General features: G+C 33.1%; 2 protein-coding genes across 4 annotated transcripts; one reads left to right on the top strand and one right to left on the bottom strand.

Moving 5' to 3' along the window:
- The first annotated feature begins 9,729 nt into the window (after positions 1-9,729).
- Positions 9,730-12,322, top strand: LOC143550465 (coatomer subunit zeta-1-like). 2 transcript variants are annotated; one of them, XM_077041102.1, is made up of 7 exons: positions 9,730-9,826; positions 10,979-11,138; positions 11,277-11,424; positions 11,536-11,613; positions 11,712-11,796; positions 11,883-11,938; positions 12,076-12,322. In XM_077041102.1, exons 1-7 carry the CDS (start codon positions 9,824-9,826, stop codon positions 12,080-12,082), a joined length of 537 nt encoding a protein of 178 aa, XP_076897217.1. In that variant the 5' UTR covers positions 9,730-9,823; the 3' UTR covers positions 12,083-12,322. The 2 variants fall into 2 exon arrangements, with proteins under 2 accessions (XP_076897217.1, XP_076897219.1); XM_077041104.1 differs by having other exon boundaries at positions 9,734-9,826; positions 10,982-11,138.
- A 486-nt stretch (positions 12,323-12,808) lies between these two features.
- Positions 12,809-19,422, bottom strand: LOC143550483 (uncharacterized). 2 transcript variants are annotated; one of them, XM_077041124.1, is made up of 9 exons: positions 19,092-19,422; positions 17,524-17,567; positions 17,228-17,345; positions 17,015-17,135; positions 16,132-16,935; positions 15,769-16,036; positions 15,479-15,643; positions 14,480-14,938; positions 12,809-13,456 (listed from the first exon to the last, which is right to left on the bottom strand). In XM_077041124.1, exons 1-9 carry the CDS (start codon positions 19,279-19,281, stop codon positions 13,133-13,135), a joined length of 2,493 nt encoding a protein of 830 aa, XP_076897239.1. In that variant the 5' UTR covers positions 19,282-19,422; the 3' UTR covers positions 12,809-13,132. The 2 variants fall into 2 exon arrangements, with proteins under 2 accessions (XP_076897239.1, XP_076897238.1); XM_077041123.1 differs by having other exon boundaries at positions 15,479-15,646; positions 19,092-19,421.
- Positions 19,423-25,771: the final 6,349 nt, after the last annotated feature.

The raw sequence follows: 25,771 nt of genomic DNA, 5'->3' as shown, positions 1-25,771 counted from the left end.
GCTATTGACGATTGTCCGATGAGTCTAAGACAAGACGAAACCAACAAACCCTAATCATAAACGGATGAATTGGTGTACCTTTAAACATTACACGCAGTCCAAAAGACTGCTCCGTGGCATCAAGCTTAAAAATACGTCCATGCTCGGCTCGACTCATTTACACAGTAAGAAAAGTTACTTGGTTTCTTCTCTAATGTTATCTTTTGTTAATTTGTAATTTGGTACAGGGAAAGGGGTTTGCACGGTCTTGTGGCTCCAATCAGAGCGTCCATATTGACGACTTTTTGACTTTGGTATTTCTGTCACGTCAAAGTTGTACCCCCTTTTATTTATTAGTAACATTATTTATATTTTTTATAAGGAAATTACACAAATAGTAACTTTTTTAACATGTTGCATATTTGGAGAATTGGATCATTTCTAACAGATACTCTTATTTTATCGGGGATTTAACAAAAGTTATTCGATTGAATATGATTGAAAGAATTGTGACGCAATGCAGCTACAAGATGGTGGCATTATTTATCATATCGTCTTCGTTTAGATTGAGCAGTATGAAAACCACAGAACGATGAGCAATGTTTCATGTCCCTCACTACAACACCGATATGGTTGTCGCTTGCCACCACTACCGCTCTTTACAACTGAGCTGCACCACATGGTCTTTTCTCCTCTTTAGGGCCTTGCCGTTGCGTGGACATATCTACGCAAATTATTGTATCCGGCGCCACAATGTGACTTTCGTGTCAACCACATCATCACCGGTAGGCAGCAATGCGGTGCGGTGCCCGTATCGTATAATCTGATGGTCAACCCAAAAGGTTGTGATGTATGAGATTTTTTTTAATCTTCAATAATAACTTTAAATTTGTTAATGTGTAATTTTGCTTAAACTTTTACCCTCTTTGATAATATCTATTTTATTAAGTATTTTGAAAATACATATTTTAATTTGCAGATTTTTAATTGATTTAAGTAACCAAAAGTAAGTAAAAGTAACATTGTAGAAGGGGTAAAAATGAAATGAGTTAATTTTTTATATTTTTTTTTCCAGAATGTGATTTAAGTTTTCAAAACATGAAAATTAAGGCCTTGTGATAAGTTGCCAACGGAGATGCCTTCACATGGTGGTATGCGGTGTGTCGTCTAGTGTGTATTTAATGAAAATTAATAATTCCTCTTAACTTATGACTTATCTTTCTATACATTTTCTTTTTGGGTTATTTTGATTTAACAGTGTTACGTTATCTTTATATACAAAATGATGAAATATGATCATTTACATTACAAATACAAAGATCGAACAAATTCTATAACTTTTGGCAATAGCTTATGGAGTTCGTCCTTACTAAACTTAGATAAAGTTATTGAGTTTAGTGACTAAAATAAAGATCAATATACAATTGTTTTCAATTCAAGCTCGAAAAGATAGTGAATGATGCAACCTCATTGTCAAGATTTGCGATACTTACATTTAAAAAAAGAAAAATAAAAATAAATTAGTTAAACATGTAAATTACTTAATGAGGTTTTATAGTGCAAAAATTACTTATAACTATCAACAAAGAAAACTTATCAAGGCATTTGTTCATTTTTAATAATTTCACTCAAATATGTTCCAAAACATTTGCTTAATTATCTATTTATTTTGAACTAAGTAGAACGGGAAACTTCTTGTAACGTTAACGTTAATACAAAGAATATAAGGATATTGATAACAATGTTGGATAAGTGGTAAGACCGTCTTGGGTTAGCAAACATGTCCAGGACACCACAAGAACAACCGTTAGTCACGTTGCAATCATACGTTGGAGGTCTTTTTTTCTATGACTAGATTTAGAAACAACACAAGAGTAAATAACTGGTTTAAAGAGAAGTGATGCTAAATTTTTTTTTTGAATGACCATTTTATTAAAACATAAGAGACTAGCAAGTAGCTAGCCTCCATAGAGTTAATCACACATTTCAAAGTGAATACGCCATTTTCCCTCTATTCTTCACCCATATGAGCGAGAACCCTTTGATGTCTTCTTGTAGTCGATTGATCCGAACTGAGTTTTGTTTCTCGCATTTCACAAACACCAACGCGTATTAGGAATAATTGCTTTTTTTTCATTTCATCGTGTACCCTTGTATTTAAGTGTTCTTTTAGAGGAGATACTAAATACATTGCGTAAGTAACCTTATATTATTAATTACGATTATATTTTAATAACAAAGAATTAAAATAAAAAAAAGTATATATTCGGCCATATAATATTATCAGGAATTAAAGACCAAATGTAATGCTTTGATAACCGGATGTCCGGAAGTAAGGAATTAAACGCGTTAACTCGTAAAGTTATCCGGATACCGTGTTTTGGGAAACGGGTCCCAGTGTTTCGATAGTGATAAAGTGTACGTGACTTTTATTGGTTCTTTTTACATTTGTGGGCCCTGACCCGACCCGACATGGGTTATGTTTTTATGTAGGCCTATCTTTTTCCGTCCCCACCTTGAGCATCCCAAGTGTCACCATGTATATTGAGATTAATATCATGGCCAATGTTATGGTCATTAAATATTTAAATGATATAGTTTTGGATATTGATATTTTGTAACTTTTTTAATTTTATAGTGAAAAGTGTTAATAGTAATTTTGACCACATTATTGTAACTTGCAAGACCTTGAATGATTCAATATAATTTAACTTCAATTAAGATGTAAGAAATTGGAATATATAACAAAGAATTAACTAAGTAAATTTCATGTAATTGTTAAATTCATAAATTGACCACCTAAAATACGTGTGCATAACTTAATTTGTAATTTAAATCGCTATGAATCATATTAAACTATTAGGGAGAGGGGCACACGTAGTAAATCAAACACGGGTTGGTACACCATGGTGAAGAACGCCACCATGGGTTTATGATGCTATGGGGTACCACAAATCGTGGGCGGCATCCCAATTATAAAGGGGGGGGGGAGGTTGTATATTATTTACGTGGTTTTACATATAGTATATGAGGTAAATGATATAGAATTATAGAATTGATGAGGAAATGGGTACCTTGAGCGACCACTCTCTTTACCTTATTATAATTTTTAAAATTTGCTTTTATAATGAATTTGCAATTCAACAAGTATTATACTGAAGTTTAACATGAGCATACGGAACATGACAACATGAGTATTATCTTTCAATCCTAATTTGGTACAAAAACGAAAAAAAAAACATCCAAATAAGCTTTTAGCATTGACCACTAGTCAAGCTTTACATCATATGTGGCGTTAACTCTAGGGATGTTCGAGAATCAGTTTTGAACCACGAGACCCAAGTATCACAACACGCCATAACCAAGTTTTGGATCCCAAATATACACTAGATTTGTTTGCAGGTTAAGATTTATACCACCATACGGGTATCGGTTCGAGTACGGGTCTACTCATCAACAGAAAGAAAATACCCACAATTGGCCACGAAGAACCTAAGTTTTCAATTGGTGAGAATGCGTAACATCATTCATATATTCAACAAAAAGATCCAATTAAAATAGAGAAATTATCAAATTTAATTTCACCTTGTTATGAATTATCATAATGGGTGTTATGAATGATTATAATGTACATACATAATGTACCATCATTCTCTTAATTATGATTCAACGTAAGTTACAACTAGTACAAGTATATATATGTGCATTGTATTGTTAATTGGATAGGAATAAAATGTGTTTCACCTATCTATTCACTATGATTTATAACATACTCAATTTTTTTTCATTATTTCTATGGTTTTTTTGTGTATTTTTCTTTTGTACATCTTCACCATTTTACACTCCAAATCTTATTTAATGCCTGGTCATCTCGCTTTTAATTAAAAAGTACATAAAAAATTAAAAATCATCATTATATGTTGTTTTTTAGAGGGACCACGCTATAGTTATTAACTTATTAAAACTTCCTTATACGATTTTTGATGGAACTTTTCTTTTGAACAAAATTTAATTTTCATCAACGCGTTCGGCAATATTACATGAAAAATATTTGTTCAAGAACATGTTACCGATAAAGTAATATGTCAACAATGCTACTTTGGATTTATCATCTTCCAACCTCACTTGTTCTAACTCTTTTTAACCTATAGTCACTTTCATTCTAAAAACTTCCTCCTTTTGTTTAAATCTGCAAATTACTCTTTTGACATTTTTTTTTTCTTTTTATATGTAAGCCATGTGACCATTTATTTATAGTTTTGATGGAGAGATTTAAAAGGAATCTTAAAGTGAACATTTTGTTTGAATTTGACTTCTTTGACTACAAATATTGTTCTAGTAAATTAAATCTGTTGACAATTTAGTCCATTTTGTATTGTTGTGGTGCCATGTTATAATATTTATATATTTTATTTATTGAAATGTATTTTTTTTCTATTTTTAAAAGACACGGAATATAAAAAAATATAACTTTAAGAGCATTCATAATAGGATAATCATTGTTATCCCGTCCCTGTAATTTAAGAGAACTCACAAACTTACTTTATGTTTTATGTTTTTAGAAAATGAATGCTAAATCTGAGAAATAATTGTTTTTAGTTATACAAAAGAAGTATTATTTATTGGGTTGACAATGGGGAGCCTATTGCGAATGCTCCAAGGTAAGGTTAACACTAGATTTTTTTAATCAATAGAACAAACAAAAATCAAATTTTCTTTCTAATTAGTTTCTCATAATTTTAAAATTTAATGGTGTATGTTTATGTGAAAACGCATAGATTATATGTAAATAATATAACTTACGCATGACTTACACATATGTAGGTTATATAAATAAACTAAATTCATTAATATATATTTTTATTTAAGCAAAGACAAATAAACATTAAAATTCTATTATTTTATTATTGTAATATTTTAAAGTTTTTAGTTTCAGTAAATATATACTTAGTCTTGTTCTGTTAGTTATCGCTAAATCTTTAAAGATACTTCATTGTAGTTCATTTGATGTGTGCCAATGTGTTACATGTGTGTACCAAGGTTTTAGATCGGTTATTTGGGCTTTGTACCTTCGGCCCTTAAGGAACACTAGTTTAGGCCTTCTTTACTTGGATTCAAACATTCGGCGTTGGACCAAGGGTCCAAAACCAGTGGAGAAGTTTAAATACATTTCTAGCACAAGTCCATACTTGGGATGACCTGCTACCGTACCGGTACCGACAATACCGATCCCGAAAATCACTAATTCTTGATACAGGTACCGAAAATCACCAATTCTTGTTACCACTTATTTTTCACTTTTCATGCTCAGTCTTGTTAGGTTTAATGATCACACTAGTTAAAACCTAAACTTTTTAATATAAAAGTTTCAAAACAAAACATAAATATTAGAAATCAAACATCACATTCACATCAGCCAAGTTTAGCTCTACATCTTACATCCTAGTAAGTTTATCTTCAAATTAGGGATGGATTGCTATTTGCTAACAAATATTCATCGGTAAAAAGTTCCCACAAAAACGACCGCATCTAGACTTACCCTTTTATGGTGTGTACCAGCAACATACAGTTTTATGAAAGTTCTATCCATCAGTAATGCCAATAGAACATTGTCATTTATTTATACACACCCTTTCTTCTTTTTAAGGTTTTATTGCATTCCATCAGCGATCCTCGTTGTTTCTTATTTAGAAACTAGTTTGGACTTTAAGTTGATGATCGACTTGGATCATTTTCCTAAACATTTGTTTAGGAGTACACATTTATATATAGCACACGCACGATAAGAATGCTTATTATGCGACATATACCAATAATGAAAATGATTCCTAGAGATCATATGCGACACCAACAGAGTTAAGGTAGGTATCATAGGTTCCAAAGAATCCAATAACCCACCATTAGGCCCAAATAAACGATAAAAACCCAAGAAGCCCGGAACAAGGTTAATGGACCTTTTTGGTTAGTGGTGCAAAATGCAAATACCGGTTAATCGGTTTTAGTAATACTAGACGGGTGCCCGCGCGATGCAGCGGGTGTTTGAACCTGTTAATCATGAACACATATAAGTGGTTATGGTTCGGTTAAAACCTTGAAATTGTTTAAATCGGTCATTGGTTTGAATTCTTTCTTTTTTTTTCTTTTTTACTTTCGGTTTGCTGGTTGGTTTCAAAGTTTTCAAAACGTAGTGAACGGTTGGTTCATAAACCGACAACCGACCATATGAAACCAGAGTAGACTGTAAATTAACCTAATTGCAATATGATTCATTTTGTAATTTTTGTTTTTATTATTTCGCGTCCTAGATCTTTCATTAATATTTACTATTTATGTGGCTAAAATTATTATGTTATATTTATGATCATCTCAAGTATCATATTATGTTGGTTTTTAGTTAAAATTGATGGTACATTTAAATTATTAATTATTTTTTACTAAATTTATTATTAAAGTTTAAACTGTGAAACCAAACTGGAACCAGGGCGTTAGTAACGATTTGGTTTCAACTTTCAATGGTTGAGTTTGGTTTTGGACGACAAAAAATCAGTATTAACGGTTGGACTCACAAGTTAACTTAAAAACCATCAAAACCGACACTGAGCACCCTTACGTAACATATTAATTTATTTAAAATGAAAAAAAAAATCCAACAATATCATATCCAAATTAAAGATAATAAAATGCTCGTTTTTATGGTGCAATTTGTTTATAAAAATATTAGCGTATGAAAAGGCTATTGTAATAACCGGAAAAATAAAAAATTATGTTTGATAATAATATTTTTGAGTACATAAAATAAAGATGTAATATATGTATGTATATATATATACATGTTTATAAAAAAATAAATTAATCAAGAATAATAAGAAAATATATTAAAGTATAGATACGTGAATATGTTAAAAAAAACAAAATTTCTTTCAACCTTGGTACTTACCGCACGACAACCAATATCGGTTCCTATTTCCGGCTAAGGTAACCAACGTACCAACTCTAGAAGTTAATCTTGAATGCTACATACTAGTTAGAATATGATTATAAGAAAATAAGATATAAATAAATAAATATAGAGAGGAGGCCATTCTTCAACTTGGAATAAAAGTAAAAGAAGAAAGAAAAGGTCGGTAACATAAGTCCGTAAGATACGAATATGTAGTCTCAAATGTAAAATAAGATTTATAAATAAATTCCCTTTTGTAAACCTATTGATCCAACACTACTTTTGTCCTATACTTATGTTATCAACTTTATAGTTAACATTCAAGACCATTTACGTATAAGTCACCCAAATCTTTAATTACTAAACTATATAAACTTAAAACATTTATAATCTTAATACTAACATGTAAAAAAAAGAAAAAAGAAAAATCCAATTTATTATTTTTAAAACAGATGCTGAGTTTATAAATTACAAACAAGGAATCTCATTTTTATACAAAGTGTGGTTGGGAAATAAGAGTAAAGTATTATGTAAATTATTTAACTTACATCAAAACAATAACAGTACATTTTGAAGCCTTAGGAAGTTACGTTACGGGATTTACACACGTGATCATATAATGTCAAAAGTTAGAAAAATAAATCTTAAATATCACAAATTTATTTGTAGGTCATCACTAAAAGAAACAAGTCTCTTCGTTCAAGGTACGGATCCTAACCCCCTCCTTATTGTTATTATATTCATTTGTTATAAACCCTGTTGATATCATATATAAACACCTTTGGAACTTCTAACGTTCTTTGACAACTCGATTCATTTGGTCGCCCGTTCGATTCATGTTCCGATTGCGATTTATTACTTGACTTGATAGCATGCGATAGATCTATTGTGATATTGTACTCATTATCGCATGTTCCGATACTAATTCGAATGTTATGGTTACTATTTACGGTTTATTAAATATATGTTATGATTGATTGTGCTCTGTTACCCTGAGTTCTAGCTTCTCGTGGAGTGTCCCACGAGCGTGTTGTTGTGGCATAAACAACATGTGCTCCTACCGTGACGGAGAGATTAGTTCACGGCGTCTCTTAAGGACAGGTGTGGCCCATAGCTATTAGGAGGCGTATGGATCGATCCTAGAAATGCTATGGTTTTTGCTACGGGAAATGGTTGTGGGTATGCCAACCCGCGCCATTTCGTGTGATTGATATACAGGAGTAGCTACCTGTATATCATCACGTATTATATGTTTCTGTCTGACTCACGGGTACATCTGTAAGATGCGATTTGTTTCTTTAAATTGCTCTATATCGTATCGTATTACTTATTATGTTTCTGTTACTGTTATATTAGTGATCATGCTATAACTTATGTTGTTAATTACAGTTGTCGTTGTTATTTTGAGCCTATTATTCCGTACTGGGCATTCGGCTCATTCCGTAAACTTTTCCTCATACAGGTTCACAGGTTACTCTGGACGAGATGGAGAGAGTGAAATAAAATAGTAGGATGATATCTGAAGTTGCTAGTTATACGTGAAATGTTTAAATAACATGTATTTGGACCTTAATGTTGTGGACTACTGGCTTGTAACTCTGACTTTTAAGTAAATGGAATTATGTCTTATGTTTCTGATTACTGTAAATAGTGACACGTCAGCCCACTCCGGGTTGGGGTGTTACAGCTATAGTCGTTTAAAAATCATGGGTGGGAAGTTAGTTTACAAGTTAAATTAAAAACATAATATGGTTAAAGATGAGGGACCAAACTTGTAAGTTAAATGGATTGTGTTTAAAAGACATGTTTACCCTTACTAACACATGCATCTCATGCTTTAAGTGTTGTAAATTACTTAAAAATGGGTGTCTTAATTTACCCATGTTTGGTGTATTATATATAGTATAGATTAGTTACAAACCGAAACATGTCTTTGTCAAGCTGTCAAAATTGGTTACGAATTTTAGCCAGTTTCTATGCATGAAAGTTGTAACCATGAAAACCGGTTAGGTTAATAACTTAGTCGGTTAACCAGTTTTTATGTTTGAAATCTATAACCTTGAAAACCGGTTAGGTTAAGAAACAAACACACACACACACACACACACACACACACACACACACACACATATATAATGTATAATAACAGACAAAGATAAACAAACAAAAACGACAACACAATTTATTGTGGTATATAATCATCATTATTTTTGTCATCGTATGGACTCCGTCTCACCTCCTTGCTATGTTTTGCCAAACAAGCTCGCAAGGTGGTGTTGTACGTCGCCTTGAGGAAGACTCAACAACTTTTACAACGAGTCGTTTTGGTGTTGTCCATCATTTGCCATTGGTCGAACAGCCCAAAAAACAATGTTTTGCGTTTGCCATTAGTTCAATTAGGTTGAGACTTGACCGAGATGAGCGATTTTACATCTTAGAAAGTATTTGAGAAACTGAGAGGCGGTGTTATAAAACCTAAACATCCAACACCTATTTATACTAACTTAAAATATCAAAATAGCCAATACCCAGTTTCTAACAGCTATACAACCACTAGAAAACAAATTAACAATCATAAATTCATAATGTTTGAAATATAATGTTAACGTTAGTAAGTAGTAATCAGTTACCAATCTAATAAAACTAACCGGTTTATAATCAGTGCTAATACAAACATATATAACCCGTTCCTAACCATCGGTTCCCAACCGGTTTCTAATACACCCGTTAATAACCGATAATTTGTATGAAATTGTAAAATACATAAAATACGGTGGCCATTCTATAAATTCTCCACCTACAAATACTCTTCGTTGTGTTCATAATAATAATAATAATAAGTCGAGAATTCCTCTGAATCTGCACGAACAAATCTTGACGCCAAAATCTCTTCTATCTAATCCAATGGTAAGTTGAACAAATCAGATCCAGTTAATAAATCAATTTCAATTCATATCATATTTCTGCTCAATCAGATCCAGTTAGAAAATTTAGCGATCGGTAATGTAATTTGTTATCTGGAGCTTCAATTTTGTTTTTCGATCTGTAATTTGGAATTGATGTTTAGGTTTTGTGATCGGCTGGTTGTTAGTTATAGGTTATGAGGGTATTTAGGGTTACAGGTCTCAGATCTGGATGAATGTAGGTGTTATTGTTGAAGTTAGAGGTTTAGTTTGTTGATGATTATGGTGAATTAGGGGTTTTTAGAGTGTTGATTGCAAATCTACAATAACAGTGGATGAAAGTGTAATATATATATACACACATACAGGGGAAGGTTAACGTACAAATGAAATTAGCGTGCTAAACGTGAGAATCAAGTAGAGTAATTATGATCCAAACCCTATATATAATGAGGTGCAGCTTGTTGCTCGTTTGCCTTCTAGTTCGATGTAAAAGAATGTATATACATAGGTTATTGAGTTGGTTGGATTGAAATAGCGGGGCATTGTCAAAGCAAGTTTAAGATCTGGTTTAATTTTGTGATGATTGGACATGATCATTTACTAGGGTTTATGTGTAGGGAAGTAATGATCTGCTTACATATTTGGTTGATGCGAAAGATAGAACTTTGAAGTAATTGTTGAAACTATTAGTTATACTTGGGAATAGTTGTGATTTGTGTTTAGATTCGGGGCATTTCTCCATCTATATGTAGGACCGGTACGTTGAAGTAAAATGCATTAAGTGTAGGAAAAAAGAACATTTTTTGGTTTGTGCTAGCCATCTGTGAGCGGTATTTATCTGCTGCCTGAGTTCTTAGTATTATAGGTGATCACTGATCAGAATAAGTTGTTATGAGTAATGAAGTTTTGATTTATTTATGTTGCAAAAGATGGAACTTTGAAGGCATTGTTTTAACATAGTTTCTGGCTTTTAGTGGTTCGAGCATCAATGTGATATGTTCATAGACTAAGCATTTCTCCATTTATATGTAAGGCCATTAGATTAGTTTTGCTAGCCATTTATGAACTGCATAATAGGTGATTACTGATCAGAATAAATAGTTGAGTAATGAAGTTTTTAATGTATTTATGTGTTGGTGCCTTTGTTGTGTAGGAGTCTTGCCCTTCAGTGAAGAACATTTTACTACTGGATTCAGAGGGCAATCGTGTAGCTGTGAAGTACTATTCAGATGACTGGCCAACTAATAGTTCTAAGGAAGCGTTTGAAAAGGCCGTGTTTACCAAAACTCAGAAGACAAATGCACGCACAGAAGGTATGCCATAAATTCCCTTTGAATCCCTCTGCTAGTTTGATATTGGATTGATATGATCAAATGCCATTCATTCACAAACGAAGAACTTGTTTAGTTATCTTAACTGGCATGTAATGTTTGGGTTGGACTAATGTGCAGCTGAGATAGCAATGTTTGAGAACAACATTGTTATTTACAAGTTTGCTCAAGATCTTCACTTCTTTGTTACTGGCGGTGATGACGAAAATGAGCTCATTATATCTACTGTTCTTCAGGGTTTCTTTGATGCAGTTGGTCTACTGCTTAGGTAGTTTGAAATGATATTTATACATTTACTTATCATGTTACTTCATCAGCTTTATATATTTATTTATCATGTGGAATGTCAATAATATTCTCAATCCATCATATGTTTCAGAGGCAATGTGGATAAGAAAGAGGCACTTGAAAATTTGGATCTCATTTTATTGTGCCTTGATGAAATTGTTGATGGCGGGTAAGCTACATCTTAACTATCTTCATTACGTAGTTTAATCATTATTAATTTTTAACTAATGTATTACTATATTAACATCTATCTACTGTAATTTGCAGAATCATCCTGGAAACCGATGCAAATGTCATTGCTGGTAAGGTTGCAAGCCACAGTGTAGATTCCGGAGCTCCTCTCTCTGAGCAGGTAAGCTAACTCCCATCCCTGCCTAACCCAAAAATATTAAATTTTTTTTTTTTTCATGCTTCGTTATTGTGAATTTATTTTTGCAGACGATAAGCCAAGCATTGGCAACTGCACGGGAGCATCTTACAAGATCTCTTCTCAAGTAATGAACTTTAAAATTAATCAGAGAAAAAAGTTGATCTTTTTTTGTTTATAACTGAAAGAAAGCTTTAAAAGATTCTGCCCTTGAATTGAATTTTTTAATTTCAGTGTATGATTAATTGAATTTTTTAATTTCAGTGTATGATGATGCTACAGTTTGAAGTTAAGCAAGCCGAGTTTCTTGATTTCAAATTAGATTCCGCAGCTAAATGGAGAACAATTTGGACATTGAATGCAGTGGTTTATTAAAAATCAGACATGAAATGGCATATTTTATTCTTGTTGTGTTTCTTATAGATCATTCTCATCAACTTTATATGGGTTTTCATTAAAGTTGGTTTTTGTTTAATTTACTGTTTTCTGAATTTGAATATTATGTCTTCTATAGTGAGAAAAGATTGTGTATTTTGAATATTCTTTTGGAGTTATTGTTCTTTCCTGTTTTAGTTTTTCTTCAAGGTTTGAGGCTTTTTGTAACTAGTTCATTTGGAAGGGGATTAAATTGCGAAAATCATCAATATCGTCACTTTATCGTATTACTATTATTTTGCTACTTACGCCATTTTTGTCAGCGTGTTCAATATAAAAGCAAATTTTAAATAGAAAACCATGCGTACAGACTTGCGAGTAAAGAGCATAGGCGGGTAATGGGTGCCAAATACAGTTGGAAAATACATTATTTAACCATTTTAAGTAGAAAACTGTGAGAACTATATAACTGTTTCAAGTTTATAAGATTTTAGACTTTAATTTGTACAGGTTTATCTTAATTTAGATAAGCTTAATCATAAATCAAGCTAACCAGCCATGGTTAGCCAGTAACCAGAAAGCGAAAATTGTTTTTTTTTTAATTTGAAAAAGACAGTAGTACTAAACTAGACTAAAACCGAAAAAACTATAAATTACTTGATAACGAACGAGGAATTAACACCAACGAAAGAAACAGAGAAAACGACAGAACGATTTATAAAAGTCAAACTAACAAAAAATTAGCACGCACGCACGCACGCATGTTCCTACATCAAACTAACTTAGAACTGAAACCACAAAACACTGGTAGTAGAAACTGTAGAATACAACCTCTCAAGGCACAGGGCAGCAGCAGCTAAAGCCAAGCTTTTATCATTCCATTATTTCATTGCCACTTTCAAACTCATTACAAGACCCTGAAAAACCCGAGTCAGGCATGAACCCATTAGTAGCTGTTTTGCCATAGCTGTTGTGTCTGCTGCTGAGGTTTCGGTTGCCCTTGAGACCCACCGACAAGAGACCCGTCCCTGGTGTTTTGCTGCAGTTGATGCTCCTGAGATATTCCCGCTTGGGAATGATAGTAATTTGGGTAGTTAAGACTGGCCCCGCCATAGTTCTGTGACGACAGCTGCTGTTGCTGCTGTGGTTGACCTTGCCTGAACCCACTTGGCTGCTGGTTTTGACCCTGGAAACCGTAATACGTGCTGGCTTGAACACCGGGCATTTGTCTTGAACCAGCTCCATGAACCCATGTTACTGGGTTCTCGTTCTGAGGAAAAAACGTTGCGTGAGTAAATTTAACAGATTAATAAACAAAATTTGAGAAAAAACTTGACTTGAAAGTATCATATATACCCATGGAAAACTAAAAATACCATATATGCCCTTACAAAGTAGTTAAAATATCAGATATACCCAAGGTTTAAAAAGCGGAAACGAGCCTCGAAACATTTTCCGTTGACTCTCAAGGTCTAAGTCTCATACGCCTCAAGACAGTATTAAAATTAAGTTGTATATATATTTCGTATTATAAATAAGTAAATAAACTATATGAGCTTCAAGACATTATTACAATTAAGTTTTATATATGATTTATATTAAAAGTAACCTATATGCACAACCAAAAAACTATAGATTCAACATCTAGTTTAGTTTTTATTAAAACTATAACTTTGAGGGTAAGACTTGTAATTTTATCAAGGGATTAAAAAAACAAAAAGAAGGTGGAAATACTTTTTATAGCAAAAGTTAAAACACCAAGAATAAAGTGTAAAAAAAAGAATAACATTTTAAAATTACTAAAACCTACAACTAAAAGTAAACCTTATTTCATATAAAAGCTCATATAAAACTAAAAATATCATGTATGCCATGTTACACTTAATTTTTCTGAAACTATAACATTTCATATATGCCCATCTTTAACTTCAAAATTTTAATTTATCCATTTTTAGCTTAATATTTTTAACTATTTGAAAACATTTTTTTTCTTTTTTATATTTTTTACCCGCAAACAATGTTTTTTTTAAATATATCTTCGATGTCGATCAAAATCCAAATAAAAATACGGTATAAAACAAAGATAATAAAAATAAGAGGTAGAATGGTCATTAAGTAAAGATTCACCAAAGTTCAGTGTATATGATATTTTTAGTTTTGATTGGGTATATATGAAAATTTTTAAATTTGTAAAAGCATATATGAAATTAGACACTTTCAAAAACTTTCGACTGTTTACTTTCATATTCTTGTTTATTTCAGATAAACGGGAAAAGATAAAATCATAAAATACCTGCTGAAGTGAGAGCAACTGACTGTTATCTTTGTAATGGGCATTCAACACATCATAATTCAAAGTCGACCCTGAAGGGCCCGCAGGTTGATTAACTTGATAGTTTCCAGGAATCACAGTAGAATTACCAAACGAGCCATAACCAGATGGAACCGCTGCAGATTGAGACAGACTGCTGACAGAAACACTGTTCTTGTATTGAGGAAGAACAGCAGCCAACTGTTGATGATAAGTGCTGTTTCCAGCAAACGCTTGCTGGAATCCTGACGGCATGTATGTGTAACTTTGAGGTAAGAATGGATAGCCTATCATGTTTGCAAATGGACCCAACGGAAGCGTGTGTTGAGAGTACGGGTGCATAGCGAGGTGTTGTGGAAGAGCGGGCCCGGTTGCAATTGTGTTGCCAGGTGAAGTCTGTTGTGTTGGTTGAGATGATGAGAACACACCAGTCTTTAAAGCCTGCAATAACAATGAACGTAATCGTAAATTCTACAACTTTAACTACCAAAAGTATTTTAATTGATTATTCATAGGGGTGAAAATGAGCCAAGCTGCTCGAGATCGGCTCGTTAAAAAGCTTGATCGGCCCGAGCTCGAGCCTAAAAATAAGCTCGTTTAATAAACAAGCCCGAGCCCGAGCTTCACTTATCGAGCTCAAGCCGGCTCGCGAGCCTAAACGAGCCTGCCGTTTATATAATTTTTTTTAAAATATATATCTAATAATTATTAATTAATAAATATAATTTTATGAAAAAATAAATAAAAATAACTAAATAACATAAATTCTTTTATAAATAAAACTATAATAGAAAAATATATATAACATAGATATAATTATATAAAAAAATAATTAATAAATGATAAACGAACCGAGCTCGAGCTTTAAAAATAGAGCTCGAAACGAGCCAAGCTCGAGCCTAGTCGAGCTCGGGCTCGGCTCGTTTGCACCCCTAATTATTCATACAAATGAATGACAGCAAGTTAAATTCAGTACAATACCTCTGCCATAGAAATAGTTGAACCGCTGATGGACGGGACCGAGTTACCATATTTAGTGGCCATCGACTGACTAATAGGAAACTGTGAATATGCCAGATCAGATTCTCTAGCAGGATGATCATTTGCTGCTAACAATGTGTTTGGTAACGAGTTTGTATATGCAGCCTGCTGTAAAAATCATAAACAGATTCAGCTGAAAAAGTTAATAAATTAAGTACAAGAAAAGAACATATGCTATTACAAAAAATATATAAAATATATAACTATTGCTAATGTAACTGTAACTGTACCATAACATTCGAGAAGGGAGCTGCGGGATTCTGAGTCTGAGGAAAACCGGGATTCAATAAATGGGTACTGTCAAACGAATAACCAGATCCAGGTGTCGGTGAAGGAAAACTATATTGATTCCCATGTGCCACCTCAGCATTTTCTTGTTTCAACACCTCTGCTTGTGAAGCAGAAGGCAAATCATAACTCCCAGAATTTGGCCCCGCCTGGTGGACCGCATTGTTTTCTGGCGTTATCATTGACTCATTACCATAATACTCGGAACTTCTGCAAAAATAGTTTTAAAAAAAAGTTTTAGAAATTATAAAAAAACCAATAAACGCATCGATTGTGACACCTGTAATATAAGATTAAGGTTGTACCTAATTTCAGACGGCCCGACAGATGAAGACTCGGGCTCAGCAAGTGTTTCTTCTGGTTTGTTTTCCAACTGTCGAGATCCGAAAGATCCGGGAAACCCGGGATTCATGGTGGAACCGAAGCTCCCGAAACTCAAGTGTGAGCAATCAGCAGTCTGAACTTGCAGATGGTTTGGAATCACTACAGACGGGGTATCCTCTTCCGGTTCATCATACTGTCTTTCTTCTTGAATATTTAGTTGCTGCATGTTTGCACTCACCGAAGCATCAACTTCATCAACTGGATGCGTAAACTGTTCTTCATTATGCTCAAAGGAATCATTATACGTATCGTCATGAAGAGGTGCACTCTCAGATGTATCCTCGTGTTCTTCATAAACATGTTCATCTTCCGCTTCAACTTCTTCCGTCCGAGACTCAACGTACTGCTCGTTTCTTTCGTAATCCACATTCTCAGGCTCAACATGAGACTCGGTCCCAGGCCCCACGACAGATTGTACGACAACTGTTTGTGGATGCTCCATAACGGGCCAGTCATCAACATGTTCTTGATACGTCTCTGGAGCTTTATAAGTATTGTCCTCCCAAGAATTTGGCTCATAATGTGTTGATGGTGGCTGAGGAGGAACCGGGGCGCTATAAACCTTGTTTTGTGGTTTACCCATTTTCACAATGTCAGCCATCGACTTTTGACCAGGTGCACCCAACCAAGCAGATTGGAAACCGGAAGATGGTGGTCGTGAGCCCGTTGCAGCACCATCAGTTACACTGAAAGTTGGTGCTTTATTTTCATAGCTAGCAGACCCACTGCAGTTAACAAGTGAAAAAATTAAACCTTTACGCAAAACACATAAAATCCAACTAATTTTCTGTAATATTGAAATACCTGTAAGTTTGAGGGGTTCGGTTTGTATTAGTCGGTGCACCTCCATAAGCTGGTGCAGAAGATCTTGTGTAAGAACTTGAACCATTTTCCCTCTTGGACTTTCCATGTAAACCACCAGATTCTTTAAAAAAATGCAATGAATAAAAATTAATAAATTTCGCATAGAACCAATAAAATGTTTGATTTTACAAAACATAATACTTATATACATACCAGAAGAGTTAAACTGTGATGAACCACCACGCCCAGAATAGCGATCTGTACCACTTCTAGCACCACGGTTTGAAGTGCTACCGCCACCACGAGGCCTAGATTCTGTAGTATCCTTAAACTGATGCAAGTAAAAGAAGAAATAAAATACTCATTCAGTAAGTCATAGAACACCAAAATAACGAACTTGCATAGACGATGAGCGCAGTAAAAGATTTACATAAGCAGATTACAAAAAGTATTAATGCAAACAGCAAGGCAGATAAAGACAAGTTTAGTTATCGTTCAAGCAAACACACCTCTTTTTTCTTCTCTCGCTTGCTCTTCACCTCGTGAAATGGATCTACGGGAAAAAAAATAAAAACTTTATATCCAAAGAACATATTTTGAAATTGTAAATATTATAATATTACAAAACCTAGAAACAAACCAGAATCCTTCATTGTTCATGTACAATAACAGCATCAGCCTCTTTAAACACAAAACAAATCAACTTGAATCCAAAAAATTAATCAACAGTATCATGTTCTTCTATAACATATACATAAAAAATTAATCACTACAAAACTATAACTTTTAACCTATTTTTTTTTCCTTCAAAATTTCACAATCAAAAAATAACATATAATTAATAATAACAGTATCACCACAAAAACTATAACTTTTAACCTAATGTTTTTTTCAAATGTGCACAAATCAAAACATAAGAACACATAACATATAATTAACAAATTAACAGTATATACACCACAATACTATAACTTTTAACCTTTTTTTTTCAAATGTGCACAAATCAAAACATAAAAACACATAACGTATAATTAACAAATTATAAGAACACATAACATATAATTAACAAATTAACAGTATATATACACCACAAAACTATAACTTTTAACCTTTTTTTTTCAAATGTGCAAACTATAACTTTTAACCTAACCTTTTTTCAAATTTTCACAACCAAAACATAACAACACATAATTAATAAATTAACAGCATCACCACAAAAAACTATAACTTTTAACCTAACCTTTTTCCAAGTTTTCACAACCAAAACATAAAACGCATAATTAATAAATTAACAGCATCACCACAAAAAACTATAACTTTTAGCCTAACCTTTTTCCAAGTTTTCACAACCAAAACATAAGAACACAATAACATATAATTAACAAATTAACAGTATATACACCACAAAACTAATAACTTTTAACCTAACCCTTTTCAAATTTGCACAATCAAAACATAACACATAACATATAATTAACAAATTAACAGTATATATACACCACAAAACTATAACTTTTAACCCAATCTTTTTCAAATTTGCACAACCAAAACATAACACATAACATAAAATTAACAAATTAACAGTATCACCACAAAGCTATAACTTTTTAACCTAATCTTTTTCAAATTTGCACAACCAAACCATAACAACACATAACATATAATTAACAAATTAACAACATCACCACAAAACTATAACTTTTAACCTAATCTTTTTAATATTTGCACAATCAAAACATAAAAACACATAAAATATATTTAACAAATTAACAGTATATACACCACAAAACTATAACTTTTAACCTAATATATTTCAAATTTGCACAATCAAAACATAATAACACATAACATATAATAACAAATTAACAAAACTATAACTTTTAACCTAATCTTTTCCAAATTTTCACAACCAAAACATAAATACACACAACATATAATTAAAAAAAGAACAGTACCACCACAAAGCTATAATTTTTAACCTAACCCTTTTCAAATTTACACAAAACAAAACATAAAACACACACAACATAAAACCAATTACATCTTTTAACCTAAAAAAACCCGTTAAAAATTAAACCTTGAGACAACAGACGGTTAACAGCTTCGTTAGGGTCCATATTACAATCCTTTAACGCAGCATAGATCTCAGCATCCGAAACTCCATTAACAATCTCCTTAAGACTCTGTACCATCTTCCTAGAAGCCGTCGGTATTCCGTTAACTCCTTCATTAATATTATTATTACCACCGCCGCCTCTGCTACCCATCGTTGTTATTATTATTATTAATACTGTCAGATCTAAACTCTAACACAGGCGATTCAGTTACTGGGTAATAATAATAATAATAATAATAATAATATTAATATTAATCGGTGAGTGAATTTGTGTGTGTTTGCAGTTGGAAGGAGGCGACCAGATATAAAGAAGAAGAAGAAGAAGGTTTCGAAACAATAATATAAAGTTATTATAAACCAAACCCTCCCACTCGCCCACTTCTCTTTGCTTTTTATAATATTATTATTGTGGTTTGGTTTTCGATTTTTGTTACTTTTGGTGAAGTTTTATTTTATGGGGTTATATTTTGGATTTTTAAAATTTGTTACCAAATTGAGGGGTTTCTTGGATTAGGTTCAAAGGTGCACAAATCGGTTTAAAATTCAAAATTGGTTTGGTTTGGTCAACAAAAGTCAAAACCAATTTATGATCGGTCTTAGTTTGGGTTAAAACTGTTTTTTTGACTATGTACGATCGGTTTTGGTTCGGGTTTTGATCGGTTCGGTTAGGGTTTTGACCGGTTTTTGCTCTGTTTTTGGCTGGTTTCGGTTCGGTTAACCGGGTTGGAACTGGTTTTGGTGGAGAAAATTACAAACCGGTTTCGAACCTACGATTTCAAACCGGTTTATGCATAATCGGTTTCAAATTGGTTCGGTTTCGGTTCGAATTTCGGGTAGGTTCGGTTAACCGGTTTATTTGCGCACCTCTAATTAGGTTAAATTTTATAAAATAGGATCATTATAATTTGTTTAATATATATGATATGTCTCTCTCTAGGGTTGTAAAGGAAACTAATTGAACTGAACTGGGTGAGACATTGTTTATGTTTGTTCGTTAAGTTTTTGTTGGACGAACAGATGGTTAACGAACGCTCTAGTGAATGGAAATTTGTGCCTGTGTTCGTTCATTAAGGAATTGAACTGAGCTTGTACATGTTGGTTTGTTAATATTGTAAACAAACACAAACAAATACTAATGAAAACTAGTGGATGTAACTGGATACTAACAGGAGATAACTGACATTAATGGATAAACAAATATAAATGACCCTAATGGGTAAACGAACGGAAACTGTGACATTTGTCATTTTTCCCATTTCTTTTATCCGACTGGTAATGTAACTCGGATTTCTCCTAATTAACAAAGTTTGCATTATTCAGTTATGGTGTATATTTATTTATGTTATTGTATGGGTACAACTTGATCACAGATACCATTTCAAATAGTTTATATCTTATATTGCACGTAATCAAAGTTTAGGGGCCAAAGTTGTCAAATCTTAAAAAATTCTTAAGAATTCTATCATTCGCACTACACTCGTAATCTTAACCCAACATTTCGCGATGCGCGGAAATGTTAGGATTTGCACCAATATTCAATCAGCTGGCGCTACGCAATGAACTCCTCTGATGATCTTTGAGATACACGACCAACACCAAGAACAACCGCAAACATAATTGGGTAGTGACACACGAAGACCACTCCCTTTAGTCTTCGCGATACACGACACATACATCTGAACGTGAAACTTGGACGAGACTCCAAGTTATTATCCAAATCCTTTCCAAACTCGATAAGATTTTGATTTTTGTCGACTTAGAATGTTTCTAGATTCTTTTCTAACGCATCTCACTTTCTTTTTCCTCAAGTTTTCCATTTAACTCGTCAAATGTGATTATTTCCTTCCAAGTTTGAATTTTGAATAAATCTTTCAAATTAAACGATACGATTTAATCACGAACGAAATTCTTGTATATAACCACATCATAAGCCTCCGTTCAATTGTCCTTCACTCTCAATTCTTCCACACTTTCACGAATTCAAGCTTTGTTTTGGTGTTCTTGCATAGTTGACCTTCAAAAGTCAAACCGAGCTTTCTTCTTCATATTTCTCTACATCTTCCATGTAATTATTATTATTATTGTGGTTTGGTTTTTGATTTTTTGTTACTTTTGGTAAATTTTTATTTGATGGGATTATATTTTGGATTTTAAATTTTGTTACCAAACTGAGGTGTGTCATGGATTAGGTTAAATTTTATTAGATGGGATCATTATAATTTGTTTTATATATATACTAGACGGGTGCTCGCACGAAGCGGCGGGAAACAAAAATCCTAGTAATTATGTAACAATTACGGATGTTCAAGGTTCGTTTGAAACCTTGAAAACGTTTAAACCAAACACCACTTTTGTTTAGCAGGTTTCTGAATGTTCAACCCATAGCAAACATTTCGGTTTACAATTTATACCATAAATAGGCCATATAAAACCGAACCAGACTTCAAACTTATTAATGAAGCTCATGCGTGAAACCAAACCATTAGTAACGATTCAGTTTAAACCTTCGAAGATTCAGTTTTGGTTTTCAATAATAAAAAATCAAACCAACGGTTTGTCTCATAGTTTAACTTAGAGACCGTTAAAACCGAATTGTAAACGCCCATACGTAACATGTTAATTTTTTAAATTGAAAAAAACTATTGTCATACCATACCCAAATTAAAGACGATAAAATGCTCATTTTGTTGGTGCAATTTAAAAAAAATATATATATTAACCGTATGAAAAAGTTACGCTCGTTGAAAATCGTTGGTGGGAAGTTGGTTACAATTAAGATCAAAAGGTATATGGGTAAAGATGAAGGTTCAAAGTTGCAACAATTTCTTAAATTTACAAAAGTTGAATAAAGTTGAGGGACAATGTTATAACTATTTCCATCCATAGTTTCTAATGGAAAAGTTTGTCTCTATCTTACATGCTATAGAAGGTGTATATTATGCTTTACAAGTTGCAAATACTTAAAAAGTAGGTGTCTTAATTTGCCCATGTCTCATGTATTATATATAGTATATATGATATATGTCTCTCTGTAGGGTTATAAACGAATTGAATTGAACTGAATCGGGTGATACATTGTTTTTGTTTGCCCGTTAAGTTTTTGTTGGATAAATGGATGATTTATGAATGCTCTAATGAACGGAAATTTGTGTCTGTGTTTGTTTATTAAAGAATTGAATTGAGTTTGTACATGTTGGTTCGTTAATATTGTAAATGGACGCAAACTGATACTAATATTGTAAACGACCCTAATGGGCAACGAATGAAAATGTTAGGGCTTGCAGCTGTCTTCAATTGGGCCGCGCTACGTGACGAACTCCTGTGATGATCTTCGCGATGTGCAGTCGACATCGAGAACAGTCGCAAACATAATTGGGTGGCGACACACGAAGGCCACTCCCTTTAGTCTTCGCAATACACGCCACATACATCTGAACGCGAAACTTGGACAAGACTCCAAGTTATTATCTAAATCCTTTCCAAACTCGATAAGATTTTGATTTTTGCCGACTTAGGATGTTTCTAGATTCTTTTCTAACGCAAATCATTTATCTTTTTTCTCAAGTTTACCATTTAATCCGTTAAGATTATCTCCTTCCAAGTTTGAATTTCGAACAGATCTTTCAAATTAAACGATATGATTCGATCATGAAACAAATTCTTGTATATGACCACATCACAAGCCATGTTCAACTGTTCTTCACTCTCAATTCTTCCCCACTTTCACGAATTCAAGCTTTGCGTTTGGTGTTCTTGCTAGTTGACTTCCAAAAGTCAAATCGAGTTTTCTTCTTCATATTTCTCTAAATCTTCAAGGTAATTTTTAATTGTTGTTCTTTGTTTACATATATGAATCAAAATCCGTCTATCAATTCCAGTGATTTGAGGGGAGTTTGAACATCCAATTTAGCCAATCTTAAAACTAGGGCTTATGTTCTTTCAAATTGCGGTTTTATCGTTTAAGCATCTTTAATGTAGCCTAACTTTTTCATCCAAATAATATTATTGTAATTAAAGTAAGCAATCTAAAATTTATCAATAACTATTTTAACCAAATTTCATAATAAAAGCCGAACTTTGAGTATTACCACACGTTAAACTAACTTTGTTTTTTTAGTTTTGTTTAAACCCCTATTTAATAACCGAACCTATAGTTTTCCATATTCACTGTTTTTCCTTTGAATGTTTTCTAAGACTTAGATTATTTAATCTAGGATTTGTTGTTGAACCAAGCCAAGTCAATCTACTCGATTAAGCTCATAGTTTGTTTCATCACTTCTATACGCATTTTCCAAATGAGTATTTCATGGCCTTTATGCTTTTAAATATAATTGGGGTGTAGCTTGTATTTACATTACAAAATCGTTTATTTCATATTCTTCAAATACAATTCATGACAATATTAGTAAGTGTTGATCTCTATGTATTTGTTCATGCCTACATGCTATATGATTAAATGCTATTTTCAAGTTGTTGATGACGGATACTCAAACACAAACACTATAGTGGGACAATCCTTGAGACGAACCTACACTTCCTAGTAGATTGACTATAAAAGAATGAACGAAAGTTTTTAGTTGTTTTTATGCATTTACATTATGTTGTATTTTGGTCTTGTGATATATGAATCGTAACGTTTTTTTACATGTTATATAATATTAAACCTATGATTGCTCACTAACTTTGTGTTGACAAGTTATTTTATATATGCTACAGGCTAAAGATGCTCATGATTAGAACGCTTAGATGAACTTCTAGGATATTTAACAGACATAGAACTTATTTTGGTTGCTTAAGTTGGATTATTTGTTTTGTTTTGACTTCTGGGAATGTAATGAATTGTTTTTTCTAATATGAAATAATATTTATTGCCACTTAAATTAGTGTTACGGGCCATGGGCAATTGCGTCTTGTCCCGAGGGTGTGAATGTGTGATAGAAATGACACTAAAAGACAAATGAGCATAAACGATTAAATGTAATTTCTAGAATAATAATCATAAATTCACGCAAATTGAACCACAAATACGGAATTACACCCAAAATAGCCAAACATAATTTATTAGTTCACATAGTAATAAGAACATAACAGTCTACACACTAAAACAAATAAATAAAAAATATTAATAATAAAGTGAATACATGAACCTAACTAGACGCCACGTAAACGAACATAACTGGACGGACTAACCAGGCAGACTTAAACAAATATATTACCAAATATTCACGAACACTATTGAACGAATGCGACCTCTGTTTATGTTCATTTATTAAGCTTACCAGACTGAATTTTTTTTGTTCATGTTCGTTCATTTATTAAACGAACTAACATAAATGAAAACTTGTTGCAGAACGTTTCATCGTACGTTCACTATACGTTCAGATCGTTTACAACCCTACACATATCTATCTAAAAAAACTGAGGCCCAAGTGGCGGTCACTAAGATTTGATACAATGGACCAGGTAGTGGTGATGGCGGCTAGGGTTCCAGCCAAGTATGAAGGTGTTGAGAAAAGACCATTAAAGATGGGGCTTGAGAACACCTACCGGAGCAACCAAATGAAAGAGGCATTCATTTCTTTTTTAACTCTCACAAGAATATCCTACAAATATTTGGAAACTCCGATGATGGTGGCTAGGATTCCGGCCAGTTTCCATCATTTTTTTTTGTTTTTTTAAAGGGTTTTAGAAGCGTATTATAAGTGGTTATAAAACCGCTCCTAAAGAGGGATACACCCTTTAGGAGCAATCCCCTTAGAAGTGGTTTAAAGCCGCTCCCAAGGGAGCTACAAACCGCTCCTAAAAGGATGTTTTTGAATCTAAATGTTTCATTTTGTCAAACCTGGGACTATTCAATTTAGAATTCAAGTAGCCAAGCCTAATGTGTCTCTCATCATCAACAGTATGGGTACACCATCACATATTAGAAGTATTGAGATGTAGTTATGTACTATAATTAACTATCTGTGAGATCATATTATATGATGCACTTATTCTAGTTGTTCCAGTCTTAACTTGTCCAAATACGCGACCACTTCTTCCATGCTTGGTCTTTTTTTGCTATTCGTTTTCATGCATCTCTTGGCAAGCTTAGTGACTAGAACTACATCTTCCATCATAGCCTCTTGCACAACTTGATTGTCCAAAATTTCAACAAACCGGTTATGATTCACCAAATATTTAAATCTTGGCACAAAGCCTTCACCCCAGTCACTTGAAGAAATAGACTTTTTCCTGGTTAAGAGTTCAATAAGGACCACACCAAAGGAATAAACATCACTTTTTGCGGTAAGTTTTCCCGATTGGAAGTACTCAGGATCTAAGTAACCAAATGTGCCTTCAACTTTAGGAGTTAGATGGCTTCTGCTAAGAGGTACTAACCTTGAAAGTCCAAAATCAGCTACCACGGCTTTGTAGTTTTTGATCTAGTAAGATGTTTCCCGGCTTAATGTCCCTTGCGATTCTTATACGATCTTTCCATGAAAATTTCGCAAGTACTATCCCATCATGAAGATGCTGTGAGAGAGTGTCATTGGCCAAATACTCGTATACTAATAAGGGGACTTTATAATCCAAGCAGCAACCTAACAATTTCACTATATTTCGATGGTTTATTTGTGCAAGAATGAGAATTTCATTAA

This window comes from Bidens hawaiensis, unplaced genomic scaffold (assembly GCF_021521415.1).
Source record: "Bidens hawaiensis isolate Kalapana, Puna unplaced genomic scaffold, B.hawaiensis_p1.1 tig00016042_1, whole genome shotgun sequence".
NCBI classification, from domain to species: domain Eukaryota; kingdom Viridiplantae; phylum Streptophyta; class Magnoliopsida; order Asterales; family Asteraceae; genus Bidens; species Bidens hawaiensis.
This window is presented reverse-complemented; position numbering and strand designations above follow the sequence as displayed.

Excerpts from the sequence above, each read along its gene's own strand:
- LOC143550465 (XM_077041102.1), top strand. Across the intron at positions 11,139-11,276 it reads GACAAATGCACGCACAGAAG|CTGAGATAGCAATGTTTGAG; the intron begins GTATGCCATAAA and ends ACTAATGTGCAG. Across the intron at positions 11,614-11,711 it reads GATGAAATTGTTGATGGCGG|AATCATCCTGGAAACCGATG; the intron begins GTAAGCTACATC and ends TGTAATTTGCAG.
- LOC143550483 (XM_077041123.1), bottom strand. The coding sequence starts at position 19,281 with ATGGGTAGCAGAGGCGGCGGTGGTAATAATAATATTAATGAAGGAGTT. Across the intron at positions 17,346-17,523 it reads AGCGAGAGAAGAAAAAAGAG|TTTAAGGATACTACAGAATC; the intron begins GTGTGTTTGCTT and ends TACTTGCATCAG. Across the intron at positions 16,037-16,131 it reads GTCGGGCCGTCTGAAATTAG|AAGTTCCGAGTATTATGGTA; the intron begins GTACAACCTTAA and ends CTATTTTTGCAG.